General features: G+C 40.8%; 1 protein-coding gene across 4 annotated transcripts in view; it reads left to right on the top strand.

The window, feature by feature from the left end:
* The window catches only part of MTR (5-methyltetrahydrofolate-homocysteine methyltransferase), a 125,257-nt gene that overhangs the window by 77,586 nt on the left and 28,733 nt on the right, over window positions 1–18,938 (top strand). For all 4 annotated transcript variants that reach the window (XM_043477017.1, XM_043477016.1, XM_043477015.1 and 1 more), the window contains 6 exons: window positions 2,709–2,798; window positions 3,807–3,959; window positions 7,130–7,237; window positions 8,317–8,417; window positions 15,249–15,316; window positions 15,905–16,025. In XM_043477017.1, coding sequence (XP_043332952.1) covers window positions 2,709–2,798; window positions 3,807–3,959; window positions 7,130–7,237; window positions 8,317–8,417; window positions 15,249–15,316; window positions 15,905–16,025 — 641 coding nt within the window. The remainder of the gene's footprint in view (window positions 1–2,708; window positions 2,799–3,806; window positions 3,960–7,129; window positions 7,238–8,316; window positions 8,418–15,248; window positions 15,317–15,904; window positions 16,026–18,938) is intronic.

The raw sequence follows: 18,938 nt of genomic DNA, 5'->3' as shown, positions 1-18,938 counted from the left end.
AAATGGGTATATCTTTCCTTTTCTCCTTTGCCTTTTGCTTCTCTTATTTTCTCATCTATTTGTAACACCTCCTCAGACAACCATTTTGCCTTTTTACATTTCTTTTTCTTGGGGATGGTCTTGATCCTTGCCTCCTGTACAGTGTCACAAACCTCCATCCATAGTTCTTCAGGCACTCTTGTCTATCAGATCTAATCCGTTGAATCTATTTGTCACTTCCACTATATAATCCTAAGGGATTTGATACAGGTCATACCTGAATGGTCTAGTGGTTTTCCCTACTTTCTTCAATTTAAGACTGAATTCGGCAATAAGGAGTTCATGATCTGAGCCACAGTCAGCTCCTGGTCTGGATTTTCCTGACTGTATAGAGCTTCTCCATCTTTGGCTGCAGAGAATATAACCAATCTAATTTCGATGTTGACCATCTGGTAATGTCCATGTGTAGAGTCTTCTCTTGTGTTGTTGGAAGAGGGTGTTTGCTATGACCAGTGCGTTCTCTTGGCAGAACTCTATTAGCCTTTGCCCTGCTTCATTCTGTACTCCAAGGCCAAATTTGCCTGTTACTCCAGGTGCTTCTTGACTTCCTACTTTTGCATTCCAGCCCCCTATAATGAAAAGGACATCTTTTTTGGGTGTCAGTTCTAGAAGGTCTTGTATGTCTTCATAGAACCATTCAACTTCAGCTTCTTCAGCATTGCTGGTCAGGGCATAGACTTGGATTACTGGGATAGTGAGTGATTTGCCTTGGAAACAAACAGAGATCATTCTGTCACTTTTGAGATTGCATCCAAGTACTGCATTTTGGACTCTTTTGTTGACTGTGATGGCTGTTCGATTTCTTCTAAGGGATTCCTGCCCGCAGTAGTAGATATAATGGTCATCTGAGTCAGTTAGTTCAGTCGCTCAGTCGTGTCCGACTCTTTGTGACCCCATGAATCGCAGCACATCAGTCCTCCCTGTCCATCACCAACTCCCAGAGTCTACCCAAACCCATGTCTATTGAGTCGGTGATGCCATCCAGCCATCTCATCCTCTGTTGTCCCCTTTTCCTCCTGCCCCCAATCTTTCCCAGCATTAGAGTCTTTTCCAATGAGTCAACTCTTCGCATGAGGTGGCTAAAGTATTGGAGTTTCAGCTTCAACATCAGTCCTTCCAATGAACACCCAGTACTGCAAGAAGATCCAACCAGTCATCTCATAGGATATCAGTCCTGGGTGTTCATCTGAGTTAAATTCACCCATTCCAGTCCATTTTAGTTCACTGATTACTAAAATGTCAGTGTTCACTCTTGCCATCTCCTGTTTGACCACTTCCAATTTGCCTTGATTCATGGACCTAACATTCCAGGTTCCTATGCAATATTGCTCTTTACAGCATTGGACTTCACTTCCATCACCAGTCATATCCACAACTGAATGTTGTTTTTGCTTTGACTCCGTCTCTTCACTCTTTCTGGAGTTATTTCAACACTGATGAAAGGTTGTTGCTGAACGATAAGACGCGGGATTCTTGGCCTCCAGAGGAGACGAATTCAATCCGTGGCCAGAGACGAGGCTGGATCGCTCAGAGCTTTTGTGTAATAAAGTTTTATTAAAGTATAAAGGAGATAGAGAAAGCTTCTGACATAGGCAGCAGAAGGGGGCAAAAGAGTACCCCCCTCCTAGTCTTTAGCTGTATGTTATATAGTCACTCGCAGTCTGTTAATGAAAAGAAAGGAATGTCATAAAATTTAGAATGGCACCAGATAATTCATCCCTGGCCATAAAACGATTGACCTGAATCTTGTAGAAGGGCAGAATACCAACAAATAGTTTCATTTACATAGATTAGCGGAACAATACCTGAGTAAGTAAGTTAGGCCATTTGGTGGAACCAACTTGAAGATAGAGTCTGGGGTATATTAACATAGCTTAAGACAACATTTCCATAAGAAAAAGAAATGTATTGGTTAACTCTAGGTTTGAGAATAGTTAGCTTCAGGTGAGACCAGGTGTCATGGCAACACAGCATTTTAAGAGAAACCTCCTTTTAAATTTGTATAGAGAAGGAAAAACATATCGCTGATTTGTTTCTTCCTGCCGCTTAAGAGAGATAAAAATGTCTGGCACTTGCAGCCTCTTTCCTCCATTTGGAGACCCCTGGCCTTCCTGCCTGTTACCCTCTCACTGATACCCAGTAGCATATTGGGCACCTACCGACCTGGGGAGTTCATCTTTCAGTGTCCTATCTTTTTGCTTTTTCATACTGATGGATATACATTAAACTTACTGTAGTAATCATTTCATTTGTACATAAATCAGCTCTTTATGCTGTACACCTGAAATTTGTACATCACTGTATGTCAATTATGTTTCAATAAAACTGGAAGGAAGAAAATTTTTAAATAAAAATTCAAAACCTATAAGATTTCTCATTTCCTCTGTCTTTGAAGTGAAGTGAAGTCACTCAGTCATGTCCAACTCTTTGCATTTCCATGGACTGTAGCCTACCAGGCTCCTTCGTCCATGGGATTTTCCAGGCAAGAATACTGGAGTGGGTTGCTATTTCCCTTTCTCCTTACCGCAAGCATTTCCCAAAGATTTTATTCATGCTGACACTCTACTAGGGTCTTGAAACATAAGAGAAGAATAAGACATCGTTTTTTTCTGCCAAGTAGCTGAGTGAGTGACCTGTTGTACCATCTCTCTATTCACATTTCAATCCAGACTCAGGGCAAAGGAGGGAAGAAAGTCATCCAGAGTGATGAGTGGAGGAATGGCCCTATTGAAGAACGCCTTGAGCACGCTCTTGTGAAGGTGAGTGTGGGCTGGAGGCTGGTTGCTGGTCCTGGTGGCTGGTGGCGTGGCTGGAGGAGAGGTGCTGGCAGCAGCTGCCAAAGGAGATCCCGTGGACTACTTCTGAGTGATTTGCCCTCCGTCCTTCCCCATGTCCAGTACATTTGGCAGTATCTGGAGATGTTTCTGGTCGTTCTGACTGGAGTGGGAGGTTTTACTGGCATCCAGTGACCAGGGATACTGGTAAACATCCTACATTGCACAGGAGAGGCCTGCACCACAAAGAATGATTCAGTGCAGACTGTCAGTAGCGCCAACGGTGAGAGTGCTATTCTAGACCATGCGGCTGTCACCTGATCAACAGATGAGTTCTGGCTCTTCTGTTGCGGTTGGAGTTTTAGTCCAGACAGATAATCTCTTGGCTTCAGTTTCCTCATTCCTGAGTCTGAAAATTTCAGGTGTCTGGGGGGGTTTTTTTGGTCTCTAGAATTTAACTTTTGATTTCTTGGAACTTTTGAGATTCACCTACTTCAGGTTGTGGAGCTAGTCACCCACCTCTTTGGATCCTTGACCTGGGGACACTGGAGGATTTAGGGCTTGATCAGTGAAGGCTGTGTCCTCCCTGTCACATTACAGTGGGAAAACACAGTGATTTCACAGGAGATATTTGTTTATATGTAATCTGTTAAACCACTAGGATAAAAAGTGTATTTTATTATGAATTTGAACTTATTAGTACTCCTTCTGTCACTAATTTTTCACTTTATATCAATAAAATGCTTTATGTCAATAAAGCCATCACTTTACACATTTAATTCTCAAAATAACCATATGAGGTTGGTATTGTATGATTATTAAATGAGGAAACTGATGCTTAATAAGTTGTCTGAATTAGTGATAAGAGCCAGGATTTGAACCCATGCAGTCTGATTCCAAAACCCACACTCTTAACTATTTATTTGTTGTTGGGTGTTTGAACTTAAGCCAATTTTTCCTGTGAATTTTCCCTAATTTTTTGTTTTTCTGTAGGGCATTGAAAAATATATTATTGAAGATACTGAGGAAGCCAGGTTAAACCAGGAAAAATATCCCCGACCTCTGAATATAATTGAAGGGCCGCTGATGAATGGCATGAAAATTGTTGGTGATCTTTTTGGAGCTGGAAAAATGTTTCTACCTCAGGTTGGCAAGTGGTGGGGAAAAAGTTTCACAATTGAAGGAAAGAGCCTTTATCTTTTAATAAATAGTAAATTTGAGTCTGTTTCTCTGGTTTTAATTTTGATAAGAGCCCAGGGGCATTGAGGTGTGATTCTGTTCATTCTTTCTCTGAATGCACTTTTAGGCATAGTCTGAAAAGTCCATCTAGGGCGATGTGGAAGTTAGAGGTCATCTGGACATTCCCAGCATTAGTCTTCATGTTCTGGGCTTCTGTACCACCTCTTAGCCCAGCACAAGTCTCCCCCCGCCACCACCAAATCAAAATAAAACCCGATTACTGTAAAGTTAATCTTGTTAAGATTTGGTTTGACCAGCCAGTGTTCATCCTTAAGGATGAATATTTTGAAAAGATCATTACCATTTTAAATAATGATATACATTAACTGTTTCAAGTAAAACCAGTAGTCTTACTCTTATTTTGATTTACAGTTGCTACCGACCACATTGATTAACATTGGTACTTTTTGAGACTTCTGGGTTCAGGTCTGTGAGGCATACAAAAAACGAAAAGTCCCTGTTCTTTTTTTTTTTTAACTTTTTAAAATCAAAGTATAATTGATTTTTTAAATTCATTCTATATTTAATTATTCATTGTCTATTCCCCATTTTCCTTCATAGCATTTATCTTTTCTTATAGATTTACTGTTTTATAATTCACATGCAGTAAAATGCGCATGTTTAAAGGATGCAGTTTGATAAGTTTAACATGTCTGTACCTGTGAAACCATCACCACACTCAGGGAACATTCAGTTGTCCTGCGTTAGTCTCCCCAAGTCTGGGACAGTCCCACAGCCTTTGTTTTTCATGATGTCAACTTATTGTTTTAACTTCTTATGTTTGAATAAACTTTAGACTTACAGACAAGTTGCAGATGCTGTTTAAGTGATCATGTATCGCCCTCAACATATTCCCCTAATGTTAACCTTTTCACCTGATCATGGTGTAGTTATCAGAACCAGGAAACTAATACTGATATAATCATGTTAACTAATGACCTTATTCACATTTCACCAGCATTTCTGCTACTCTTCTCTTTGTGTTCCACAATCCCACACTGCTTTTATCTTGAACAGTTCCTGAGTTTTTCCTTATGACCTTGACTTTTGAAGAGTATTGTACAGTTTGATAAATGATAGGCTCTCTCTCAGTTTGAATTTTCCTGATGTTTTCTCTTTTTTGGCAAGAATAACACAAAGTAATGCTGTGCCCTTCTCATATCAGGAGGCCCATCATGTTGCTGTGTCTCATTCCTGGTGAGGTTAACTCTGATCATTTTGTTAAGAGTGTCTGCTACGTTTCTCCACTGTAAATTCTTTTGTAGGGAGAAACTTTGAGACTGCACAAATACCCTGTTTTGTCATCCTGCTTCTGATGAATTTTAGCATACATTTCATGAATTTTATGAAAGTCTCTGTTCTTTTTTGTCTGTTTAACAAATTTGACATATTACATTTTGTAAATTTGGGGTATACAGTGATACATATTTTAATATGATTGCCATTGAAATAATATTTATCACACTATATCATTATAGTACATTATTGTCTATTCATTATACTGTGTGTTAGATCCCTGTGGCTTATTTACTTGTTACAAGTTTGTACCCTTAAATATCATCAGACTTATCCTCCCATCCCTATCCCATGGTAACCACAGTTTCACTATTTTGTTTTGTTTTTTCTTTCTAGTTTGACTTTTTTTAGGTTCTGCATATAAGTGAGATCATCCAGTACTTGTCTTTCTCTTTCTGATTTATCTTGCTTAGTATAATGTTCTCAAGATCCATCTGTGTTTTTTTGCACATGGCCGGATATCCTCTCTTACCATGGCTGAATGATACTCCATTCTGTATATATACCACATCTTTTTTATCCATTCATCTGTTGATGGGCATTTGGGTTGTTCCATGTCTTGGCTGTTATAAATAATGCTGTGATAAACCTTTTGAAATCCTATTTTCATTTCCTGTGAGTTTATACTGAGAAGTGGAATTGCTTGATCATGTGGTAGACTTATTTTTAATTTTTCAAAGAACCTCCATATTGTTTTCTGTTCCCACCAACAGTGTATAAGAGTTCCCTTTTCACCACATCCTCACCAGCACCTGTTGGTTTTTGTTTTCTTGATGGTGACCATTCTAACATATGAAAGTGAAAGTTGCTCAGTTGTGTCCGACTCTTTGTGACCCCATGGACTATACAGTCCCTGGAATTCTTCAGGCCAGAATACTGGAATGGGTGGCCTTACCCTTCTCTAGGGGATCTTCCCAACCCAGGAATCGAACCCAGGTCCTCCCACATTGTGGGCAGATTCTTTACCAGCTGAGCCACCAGGGAAGCCCAAGAATACTGGAGTAGGTAGCCTATCCCTTCTCTAGCAGATCTTCCCGACCCAGGAATTGAACTGGGGTCTCCTGCATTGCAGCCAGATTCTTTACCTACTGAGCTATCAGGAGAGCTCTGAGCTATCATGTGTGAACTGGTACCTTAGTGTGATTTGTATTTCCCTGATGATTAGTGATGTTGAGCATCTTTTCATGTGCCTACTGGCCATTTTGATATCCTTTTTGGAAGAATTTTTAGTTCTTCTGCTCATTTTTTAAATGAGATTATTTGGGGTTTTGTTATAAAGTTGCATTAGTTCTTTATATATTTTGGATATTAATCCCTTATCCAATTTATGTTTACAAAATTGTTCTCTAATTCTATAGACTTTAAGGCTCTTTTTTCCTTTTGCATAAGCCTTAACTATAAGTGAACTGTGACACTGGGGATTGAGAAGAGAAGGCTGAGGAGGGGCTTTTGGAGGAGAAGCTTGACACTTGGAGGATGTGAAGAACTTCAGGAAATGATAAGAGGACCTTCTAGGTGGAGGAAAAATAACATGCAGAAGTTCAGAGGACAGAAACTGCAACATTTGATTTCCAGCCTTGTTTTTCTTCTTCTGTACCTGACTGATTAATTTTCCTCTTGGTGAGCTCGTTCCTCACCCACCCACTGTCAGAAATGGACTCAAGTGTGGCTGACCTGAGGTCAAAACATGCATGATAATTTGTGCTAAAATTTCACAAGCAGCCATGTGTAATCATCCAGGTGTTTTGGTAAAGATGCCTGACTCTGTGTATTTTACTCAGGTTATAAAGTCAGCTCGGGTCATGAAGAAGGCCGTGGGTCACCTTATTCCCTTCATGGAGAAAGAGAGAGAAGAAACCAAAGTGCTTACTGGCAAAATAGAAGATGAGGCAAGTCATTTTGTTGGGGCCTGTGGACCTTGTGAGGAATTGGCTCTGGATACTCTTACGGGGCTGGGGGGTAGGGACCTAAGCCATTGGGCTTGACTGTGTCATTGAAGATGAAGCAGAGAAGTGAAACAACTTTTTTTTACCAAGTATCAGAATACCCTGGGATTTTCTATAGAGCGTGGCTTTATGAAATGTTTAATAGAAACATTATTTTCCAAACAAAGCCGTGATTTCAAGACAAAACCAGTTCATTCATTCAAACATCTACCAACTGTTTACAGAGCTCTTATCACGTGCCAGGTAGTGTGCTTGACTCTGTAGTTAAAAAAGATCGGTCCCTGCCCTTGAGATACTGTTTGGTTTTGGAAAACCTCTTACCTGAATATTCTCTATGTGCCGGTCATGTTCTTGGCACCACTGCTGGATTCAGTTCCCTTCTCGTTGGCTGCGCCACTGCAGCAAATCATTAAGCTTTTGACCTTGTTTAGCTCCCTGTGAAGCTCAGTCAGCTTTGGCCCCTAAGTTTCTGAATTCTTAAATCTGTCTGTGTTTGTGCATGGCTCTGACGGTAGTGTTCTAAAAATCCCCGTTGCCTTGCATGTCTTTTTCTTTTCTTTCTTTTTCTTTTTTTGAGGGAGGAGATGATGATGGAACAACAGTGTTGGAGAAGATCATCTGAGCCCTCCTGCCCTGAGCTATTGTAGTCCTTCCCCCTCTGATGGGACACGTGCAGTTCACCAGAGCCTCCCTCTCCTTTTACTGCTCACATTTACTAAACATTTATCAGATAGATTTGGGGGTTACAAATATGATCTTCAGTGATGGGGCTGTTTTGTATTTGAACTTAAACTGTTTTTTGAGATGATGAAGCACATGATCTGGGTTGAAGCCCCCTCAGTGAACCACCTGGGGTTTGCTGAGGCTTACAGCCTTCTTTGCACAGAGCATGAGGCTTGGGTTCCGGGTCCATCTTTGAGGGTTGCCTTGGTTGTATTGAATTGCTTTCTGTGTCAACACCTGTCTGGCTCCAGAGAACCAGGTGACCCTAGCAATGCTGAGCTGTTTGACTTCCTCTCCAGGACCCTTACCATGGCACCATCGTGCTGGCTACTGTTAAAGGTGACGTACACGACATAGGCAAGAACATAGTTGGAGTGGTTCTTGGCTGCAATAATTTCAGGTAAATTAGGACCCACCTTTCTTACCTGAGCCCCTTTCTTATTTAAAGTAAAAGCATTAACAGGTGATTTGTTTTTGGGCGGGGAGGGCAGGGTAGAACTGTGGATGTTAGAGGTTGTTTTTCTTTTTCTTCACATGTTTTTGAATTTTCTGCATTAAGCATACCTTTTCAAATGAAGTAATTTAGTAATTATTTAATGGTGTACATTCAGTAAGGACAAAAAGAATAGAAAAGAGTATTCAAGCAGGGTCAAACCACCCAGAGGCTTCTGGGGAGTTGACTTCAGGCCAGAGGCTCAAACATCGGGCCCCACCCCATGGCCGTATTTCCTTTTTACTCTCAATAAGCTGCCAGATTTTAAAGCCAAGATCTTATTAAGACCTTGGCTAAAGAGAGTTTTATAAGAAGGCTTTGACCGTTCTTTTTCCTTTGCTTAGAATAGAACCATGCATGACTCTTAGTATTGATGAAGCTAGTTTTTGAATGTTGTGTACAAGTAAAATCCCTTTCTTACATCTCTCATTATAGTTGAATAATTATTCAGCGCCAATTTATTTCTGTGTGAGAGCTCATGACCCTCAGTAAGAGCATGTTTTGCTCAGATTTCAACATATTCTTTGTAATGAAAAGCCTGATAAAGCCAATGTCTTCTCTGGTCCATATCCAGCCAACGGTCCTTTTGAGGCATAGACTTCCTTCCATGTGCTGTTTTCTTTGTAGAGAGGAGAGACAGCTGCAGCTGGGCCCCCTTGGGGTTAGGGTTAGAGAGTTCCCATTGTCAGACAACCATTACCTTCTAAGCCCCTTCCTGCTTTCAAACTGTTCATCCATGTCTGCGTTCGAGGTTAATTAAATGCAGCTAAGAGAGGTTGGAGATGAAGGAGCATTGGCAGCGGCACCTTCTTCCTCTGACTGTCTTCTCAGGCACTTCTGTTTGGCTGCCTGTTCACTATCAAAAGACGGAACATTCTCTTCTAGGTCCAGAAACAAGGAATATTGTTCTTGGAATACATTTATTATTTTTTTTAAAGATAAATGTACCAGAGAGACAGTGGAGGTTGTTACAGTAAAATTTTTACCTATAGAATAAGTATTTGGATGAGGAATAAATATTTGACAAGGTGTTGGCTTCCTAAAATCTCTTGACATTTCTGCTGTTGTCTCATCTTTTCAAACCCTATGCTGTTAATTTCTATTTGCATTCATCTCAATTAGTTCAAACTCATTTCAGCTAGTAAATGTTTATAGATCATCTACTACATACCATGCATTGTATCAGAGACACCCAGATGGATTTAGTTGACTTTTCTCTATTCAAGAACTTTACTGTTTTTCAGGCTAAAAAGCCAGGTACATATTTAATGATGATAATAGGACAAAAACTATTGAAAAAAGGCAATTTGTAGGCAAACTCCCTAAAGCGATTCCTGAGATATCATTGTCTGTGTTTATCCTTTTGTATTATGAAAAATCAGTAAGTAGCTGAGAGAATCATACCAGTAATATTTCTTCTTCCAGTAAAGGCATTTTAAGAGGTCAGGGAGAACTGTGGCATTTCTCCAGGGTGCTACTGGAGCCCGATGTCATCAGTGAAAGCGACTCATCAAACCCAAACGCTTTCCTCCAGCACACCCATCTCCTCTGGCTTGTACACTGGAGGGTCGCTTATTTTTTGCTGGCTTCCCAGGTGACATAGTGGTAAAGAATCTGCCCGCCAGTACAGGAGACACAAGAGACCTGGGTTCGATCCCTGGGTCAGGAAGATTCCCTGGAGTAGGAAATGGCAACCCACTCTAGTATTCTTGCTTACAGAATTCCATCAACAGAGGAGCCTGGTGGGCTACCGCCTGTGGGGTTGCAAAGAGTCAGACATGACTGAGCACTCACATAATAATGGCAACTGGAGAAGCATCTTCTGATAAAACTTTATTCTTTTTGTAAAAAAATAAGTGAATGTGCAAACCTTTTTTCTTTGGGGTCAAACCCCCCTTTGGGTTTTGTGTCTCATAATACATGGACTGTCAACACCGATGGGTTTAATGTTATGATGTCAGGTGGTAGACAGATGCCCCTGAGACAGGCCTTGTGCAGTGAAATGTATACTGTGACTGTGTGTACTTTGTATCTGTGCTCCAGGCTAATGCCTGGGTGAATCACCCAGCTAGTTGAGTGAGTCTGGCAAACCATCTAGTAATACAACTTTTTCATTCCCAGCTCTTTGTCGCTGGTCAGTAAATCTCATGAAATGCTAAGAGTTCTTTGTGGGGAAAAAAGAAGTAAAAAGGGCTCAAAGTGATAGTTCTGTCTAGGCAGAAAAAGCACATTTTTTAATGGGGATGATGCAATAGAATTTGCAGATTTGAGAATTTGAATAGATCTGGGGATATGTCCACCTTAGGTATTAGAGTTTACTAATACCTAACATTTATTTACCACCTCAGAATTTATATAGTGCTGCTTTTATATAACTGATTTTTCCTTTTTTTTTCCTTTGTATTTTTTTCCTAATTTCTTTCTTTCTTTTTCTTTTTTACTGTCCTTCATTCTTTTTTTCTTCTTGCGGTTTCGATCCTGCTTTGCCTGCCTCAATTATTGTACTTCTCATTTTACACAGCTAGCAAGTGGCAGGCCCTCCTCGGGGCTTTTGAATCCAAAAGTCAGGATTCTGTATTGTGTCAGTTTAGCTTTCAGTATTTGTTCCAGTTTTAAGCAACTTTAACTGTAATGTCTAATATTAATATTCCAGTTTAATTCCTCTTTAGAAATAATTTAGAATATTTAAACATATTTTGATCAGATATTTGATTACATTAAAGTTGAGTTTAGAATACTCTAATAATTATTATATAAAAAGACAAATGTAGACTTTTCCCATTTAACATAATGCACACTGTTTAATTGGATAAGAAAAAATAGGATGTAATAACAAAATTTTAAATATCATACATCCAGTACTTTTAAAAATACAGATCTGGTGAAACAGATAATGAGACGTATTTTCGTGTTAATCAGTGGTTCTTAATATAACTGTCTAGGATGGGTAAATAATATATAGTTAAGAAGGGAACACTTTAAAACTGTATAATGCTAGAGTTTTCAGCTAAGTGAGGAAAAGGAGTGTATTTAAGTCAAGGGCACACTAATCCAATTTTTCCTAGCACCTTACGGGTTCTCTTGACAATTATTTGGGTGCATTCAACTGTTGCATTTGTGTGTTTTGCAGCTTAATTGAAATAGAACTGACCTACAGCATTGTGTGAGCTTGAGGTATAAAACGTTGATTTTGATGCACTTCTATGTTGCGGTATGATCACCGCATAGTGTTAGCTAACCCATCACATAATTACCGTTTCTTATTTGTGGTCAGAATGTTTAAGATACACTTTCTTAACACTCTCGAGTATAGCATGCAGTGTTGTTAAGTCTGTCCAGAGTCCTGTGTATTAGACCCCTAGAACTTAGTCATCTTCAGCTGGGAGTTTGTACCCTTGACCAGCATCTCCCCATTTCCCCTGCAGCCCCTAGCAGCACCTCTTCTACTCTGTTTCCGTGCATTCAGCTTTTTAGATGCCACCTGTAAGCCTATATCGTACAGTACTTTTCTTTCACTGTCTGTCTTATCTCAGCATATGCCTTCAGGGTCCATCCATTGTTTCAGTGGAAAGATTTCTTTCTTTCTTATGGCTTCTTAATGGTTTCATTGTATGCATATATCACATCTTTATCCATTTATCTGTTGACACAGGGCTTAACCACAGGTTGGAAAGTCTTGGTTAGGACTGCAAACTGGTACAGTACTCCCATCTAGTGGTGATAGGTGTGAATTGCAGGATCAGAAGACTGCCACCTTTAACTTCACCTAATGGATGTGAGGCACTCTAAGAAAAATTAGTTTTTAGTTTTGCTTTTTAGTTCTTTCTGGAGAGTAAAAGAGGCTTTATCTATTACAAGATTTATTTTCAAAATTTTATATATTCTTAAATAATTTTGGATGCCTTTGCTAAGGCATTTGGTGCAGCTTACCTTTTTGTCCGAATTAGAAGCCCAAATTAAACGCTTGTGTTTACAGCTCTGTTATAATCACTTTAAAATGATGATTGTAAAATTTTGAAATTTCCATAGCATTCATTTTTATTTTCTTTAATTTCTCATGTGGCAAAATAAAAGAGTGTGTATAAGAAGAGGCTTACAGACATGGGATATAGCTCAGAGTGCAGAAGGGAAATCAAGAGAAAGCCAAGGGAGGTGTAGAGGCATGTGGGGGAAGCAGGGAATTGTAGTAAAGGGGAGAGAAAATAGGGAGGGGTGGTGGGAAGGATGGCGGCAGGGAGGGATGGGATTGACCCAGGCTTCAGATCCTTTCCTTCAGCCAGAGTTCCCCAGCGCCAGTTGTTCATGATTCTAGACTTCCGTTGCACTGGTCTTTACTGAATGGCCCTCTTCTTTCCTTCACCTGGCTAATACTTGCTCAAGATTCAGCTGATGTTACCCTCCCGGAATCCTTCTAAAAAACTGTTGTCCAGGTTAGATGGCCTCTCACAGCACACTGTAAAGGCCTCCTTCCTGGCACTTATCACACTGTATTCTAATTCAGAACTTGCCAGCAGTTTCTCAACTCACATGTGCCCAGAAACAGATCCCCTTCTTCCTCCAGGATGTGACTGAGGACAACCCCAGTCCTAGATTGGTTGACGCTGGTGGCGAGTAGCCTCCTTCCTATATCCCAGGGCCATAAGTACTATTTTCTAAGAATGGAAAACATTATAAAGTGCTCCTCTAAGCAGTGATATATTTGACTGTTTCCCAACAAAACTCCTTAAAATAGCCTAGTAAGTTGGAAGTTGAGCTTGTCATACTCTAGGCCCCTAGTTCACGGTGTCCAGACGTTACAGCCTGCCGCGCCCCGTCATCACCCCCTGCAGCACGTTGTCTAATGGATTAGTGCCCTGAAGCGCGTCATTGATTTGAAATTGTCCGCATCTGAGGATTCTCTATGTGCTGGTGTATTTTCTTTAAAGAAATTTAATATGATAACAAGCTAAAAAATCCAGCTTACATATAAACAGGTATATAATGAGAGCAACGCCCCTTCCTGCCCTTGGTGTTCACCACCCGCTGTTAACAGCTGCTGTGATGTCAGGTGGTGGTCCTTAAGTGTTGCTTTTTTTTTTTTTAATTTAAAATCATTTTGTCTGTTTCGTTATTTAAGAATTGTTGACATTAGGAAACAAAGGAAAATGTGCACTGTAATTTTTAAAACATCTTTATAACCAGTGCGCATGATGAAATTAAATTGTCAAAATGATGGACATCCTTGGTACTCTAACTCTAGAACACAGGAGTAGTTTATGTAGCATGTTCCAAGGCTAAAATCCCGTTTTCTCTGAGATCCAGGATGCCGTCTCCTCCCTGAGCTGCAGCTTCGTGGAGTCGCTCTGTCTGAGCGCGCTCCAGGCCCCCTCTGCCCAGTCCCCCTCTCCCCGTGTGCCCACCGTGGTCTGCTCTTCCTTTGAGTCTCGCTCATGTCTTGTGGTAGCTGTCTTCTCATTTGTTCTCCCTCCCCTTTGACTTCTGGGGGATTCCATTCTCATCAGCTTTTCATGTATGGGAACTGATCTCTTCTTCCTTATCCTTCCTGTTGGCTTCCACGTAGGGTATACTGTTCAGTAGATATTTATGGAGTGAATTTCTCTAACGTCTTTATTGGCCTCCATGGCTAAGAAGATGAGTTTTCGTGTCAGATCCTGGTTCAGACCCCAGCACCACTACTAGTTAGTTGTCTGGGTGGACAAAATGCTTAACTTCTGGGCACATGCTTTTCTGGACCATTCCTTATTAAAAATGTAAAATTCATGTTTTCAAGACTTTAAAAAAAAAAAGCATATTCTTTGGTAAAACCTACCTCAAAATCAAATTTAAAATAGGAATCAAACATCATAAAAATATTGTTATTGTTTAATGCAATAATCCCATTTATAATAGTCCAATGTATATATTTGGATAAATACATGAAATAAATATATGAAAACACCTCCCCCCGCCCCGCCCAGAAAAAAATACACAGGCCCCATGATCGTGCTTCCATGTACAGTTCCTGTGAGGGTTAAACAAGATTGTTTATATATAGAAGGCTTAGCATAGTGGAAATATCCCAGGTGTCCATTGACAGATGAATGAATAAACATCTGGCACATTCATACAATGAAATATTATTCAGCCTTAAAAAGGAATGAAGTTCTGACATAGGCTACAGTGGGGGAGGAACCCTAAAGACGTTAGGCTAAGTGAAATAAGCCAGACCCAGAAGGACAAATGATGTATGATTCCTCTTGTAGAAATATCCAGACAAGGCAAATTCATAGAGATAGAAGGCAGAGTAAAGGTTACTTGTTGCTGAGGGATTATAGAGTTTCTGTTTGGGGCAATGAAAGAGTTTTGAAATTAAATAGTAGTGATGGTTACACAACATTGCGACCAACTAGTGACCGTCAACTGTACACTTAAAAACGGTTAAAATGGCACGTTACGTGTTATATATATTTTACCAGAGCTTAGATAATAATGTCCTCTACCAAAAGCTACCTTAAACGGGTGAATTAGATGCTCTGTGGATTGTGTCAGCGAAGGTCTTTAAAAAAGCCCCTGCCCATGGTCAGTTCCTAATCAATGGCAGTCACCAGTGAGTTGGTTGTCAATGTTTGGTGAGCTTCTCAGTGTGATTCCAGTTTATATGAGAGCAGTCTTTAATGGCTAAATAGAAATGTTCCTTTGGCTTCTTTGATAACTAATGGGATCTCGTTACTTACCTCATATCTCGTTTCTGTACCCCAGAGTCATTGATTTGGGAGTCATGACTCCATGTGACAGGATACTGAAAGCCGCTCTGGACCACAAAGCAGGTATTGTGCACGTGGGCTCCCGGGCGTTTCAGCGAAGCATGCTCTCCCAGAGTCCGCCGGCGAGGGCGGTGCCCCAGCCCGGGGAGGCTACCGGGACATGCGGACCCGAGTGACCTCTCCTGCCTGGAGGGCTCTGTCACTGCCGCTTATAACGGGGGCTAAAGGGGTGAACAGGTAACTGTGAGACTCCTTCGTAGTTCCGAGGAAGGGGTGTGGGGACACGCTTCTTAGAACAATTTGTATTCGATTTTATTTTTCTCTGTGTGTATTTGCTCTTATATTTCTTCTGACACTGTGACATATTCCATCTGGGAAATCATGAACTAATAGTCTCGTGGCTTTTCCCAAAACAGTGGCAAGCAGATTATTGCAACTTGAAGTTGCAAATCATATTTACTACCAAAAGCAAACAATAAATTGAAAACCCCCAGTTAGAAAAGAAGTCTCAAAATTATTAATAAAAATTGGGAATTTATCTTCTGGCCTGTGGTCTTTATTACAGAGTTTTGAAAAGGAGTCTTCATACTTTTACTCTTTTTCTCTCATCCTCCTTTTCATTGTTCTTTTTTTCTTTTTTTGGAATAATAGATATAATTGGCCTGTCAGGACTCATCACTCCGTCCCTGGATGAAATGATCTTTGTCGCTAAGGAAATGGAGAGACTCGCTATAAAGATCCCGTTGCTGATCGGAGGAGCTACCACTTCCAGGTGAGTCATGCTAATGAGCTTCGTGCCTCACTGAAATTTCCTTAGATGCTAGTGTTTAAAAACAGCGGTAAAACCTGAGGTTTCCCCCTACGCGTAGCGCCTTGGCTCCTTATTATATAAATACACGAACTTTCTAGTCTTCGTGCCACAAGAGCCAGAATAATTTGGGGGCCTGCTGCGGGGAACTCCTCCATCAGTGCCACCCCCGACACCTGTTTTTGGATTCCTTTGGCCTATAATCCTCTTTCCCTTAAACTTCTCACCTCCTGCCCAGTTCCGGAGACTTCTAATGAACACTTAGAACTCCTGCAATCAAACTGAGTGAAGATGTGTGTGTTAGCACAAAGGCACTGCTTGAACTTTAGCCCACTCTCTGTCTTGAAGCAGGTGTCTGAATAATTACGGGCTCTATTGAGGAAACTCTGACCTTGTAATAGTTGAGATAGAAAGCTGACTGAGAGAAAATGAATCAGAGGATCACTTTGGGAAGTTGTTTCTGAAAAGGAGACCTTTTGGGAACCTCTGGGTCAAATAATTTAAAGAAGAGAAGGTTCAGATTTGGTCGCACGGTCATTATTCACTTTGTCATATATCTCCTGGGGTCACGATCATAATGATGTTCAGTGAGAGGTATGTTAGTTAGAGGTCATAGACTTTCATGACACATTCCTTATGCCCCACGTTGTTCACTTTGGCAGGGAGCAGTGCCCAGGTAGAGCACTGATCCTGATGGGCGCACAAGCATGTAGTTTGTTTCTGATACAAAATACAGTAGATGGCAGGTCAGAGCTATTCAGAGTTCCTTTCACACTAGAAACAACTGTATGTTAAGCCACTTGTAGTAGTTAGGAATCTACAAGCAGGATGTGTGTCTGTACATGGGGCATCGGGGGAGGGAGACAGAGAAATTGATTTTAAGGAACCATCTCATGTGATTCTGGAAACAAGAACGTCTGAAATCTGCAGAGCAGGTGGGCCTACTGGAGGCCTGGCAAGAGTTGCTGTGAATCTTGAGTCCAAAGGCAGCCTGGAGGAAGAAGGCCTCCTTCCTCTGGGAACCCAGTCTTTTCTCTTTGTTGTTGTTCAGTTGCTCAGTCGTGTCTGACTCTTTGTGACCCCATGGACTGCAGCACACCAGGCTTCCCTGCCTATCACCATCTCCCGGAGCATGCTCAAACTCATGTCCATTGAGTCCGTGATGCCATCCAACTGTCTTGCCCTCTGTCGTCCCCTTCTCGTCCTGCCTTCAATCTTTCCCAACATCAGGGCCTTTACGAAAGAGTCGGCTCTTCGCATCAGGTGACCAGCATACTGGAGCTTAAGCTGCAGCTTCAGTCCTTCCAATGAATATTCAGGGCTGATTTCCTTTTGGATTAACTGGTTTGATCTCCTTGCAGTTCAAGGGACTCTAAAGAGCCTTCTCTAATACCACAGTTTGAAAGCATCGATTCTTTGGCGCTCAACCTTCTTTATGGTCCAACTCTCACATCCATACATGACTATTGGAAAAACCATAGCTTTGACTGTACAGACTTCTGGCAGCAAAGTAATGTCTCTGCTTTTTAATATGCTCTCTAGGTTGGTCATAACTTTTCTTCCAAGGAGGAAGCGTCTTTTAATTTCATGGCTGCAGTCACCATCCGCAGTGATTTTGGAGCCCAAGAAAATAAAGTCTTTCACTGTTTCTATTGTTTCCCCATCTGTTTGCCATGGAGTGATGGGACCAGATGCCCTGATCTTAGTTTTTTGAATGTTGCGTTTTAAGCTAGCTTTTTCACTCTCCCCTTTCACTTTCATCAAGAGGCTCTTTAGTTCCTCTTCACTTTCTTCCATAAGGGTGCATATCTGAGGTTATTGATATTTCTCCTGCCAGTCTTGATTCCACCTTGTGCTTCATCCAGCCCAGCATTTCACATGACGTGCTCTGCATATAAGTTAAATAAGCAGGGTGACAATATACAGCCTTCTCTTAAGGTCTTCATTTGATTAGATGAGGCCTGCCCATATTATGGAGGGCAATCTGCTTTACTCAGAGCCTACTGATGTAAATGTTAATCACATGTGAAAAATATCCTCACAGAAACATCTAGATTGTTGTTTGACCAAAAACCAGGTACCATGGCCTTGCCAAATTGGCACATGAAATTGACCATCCTCCCACTTATAATCTGAATAGAACATTTTCATGAGTGGTCACAGTGTTCTATCTCCACTAATTGCTTTTCATACTTGGAGAACTCAATAGTGTGGTTATTATTGCTCACGTTAGAAAACTGGCTTTGTTTTTCCACGGAGAACTTAACCTGCTAGGATTATGTGAAAGATTGTTCTCCAGGAATATGACCAACTGTCAATAACTGGGATTTCAATGAGCATAGTTTGGGTAATTGAATGATTATAGTGGGAATATTCATTAGCTTAGTAAAGAGAATGGTAAGAGAATCTATAGATTATTGTCAACATGAAAGACCTTTTAAAATCACAGTTATAAAATAGGAATAAAGAAATATTTAAATGAGCAGATGTAATGAAATGCATTATGAGTTATGTGAATGTGATGCTAGTTTCCAAATAAGAAAGATTTTATGAGGACTCTACACTTGGAAGTTCAGTATCAGGAAACCACATCCTGCTACTTGTTCAAGCTGGAACACTGTTACTGTTGTTTAGCCTCTCAGCTGTGTGCGACTCCTGTCACCCCGTGGACCATAGCCTGCCAGGCCTCTCTGTCCGTGGGATTCCCCAGGCAAGAACACTGCAGTGGCTGCCATTTTCTTCTCCAGGGGATCTTCCTGACCCAGGGATCGAACTTGCGTCTCCTGTGTCTCCTGCATTGGCAGGCAGGTTCTTTGCCACTGAGCCGCCAGAAAAGCCCAAGTTGGAACTTTACCAATAGTTAATTCTATTACATCT

The sequence above is a fragment of the Cervus canadensis genome, chromosome 8 (assembly GCF_019320065.1).
Source record: "Cervus canadensis isolate Bull #8, Minnesota chromosome 8, ASM1932006v1, whole genome shotgun sequence".
In the NCBI taxonomy this organism is placed as follows: Eukaryota; Metazoa; Chordata; class Mammalia; order Artiodactyla; family Cervidae; genus Cervus; species Cervus canadensis.
The sequence above is the reverse complement of the archived record's forward strand: the minus strand, read 5'-3'. Positions and strand labels throughout refer to the sequence as shown.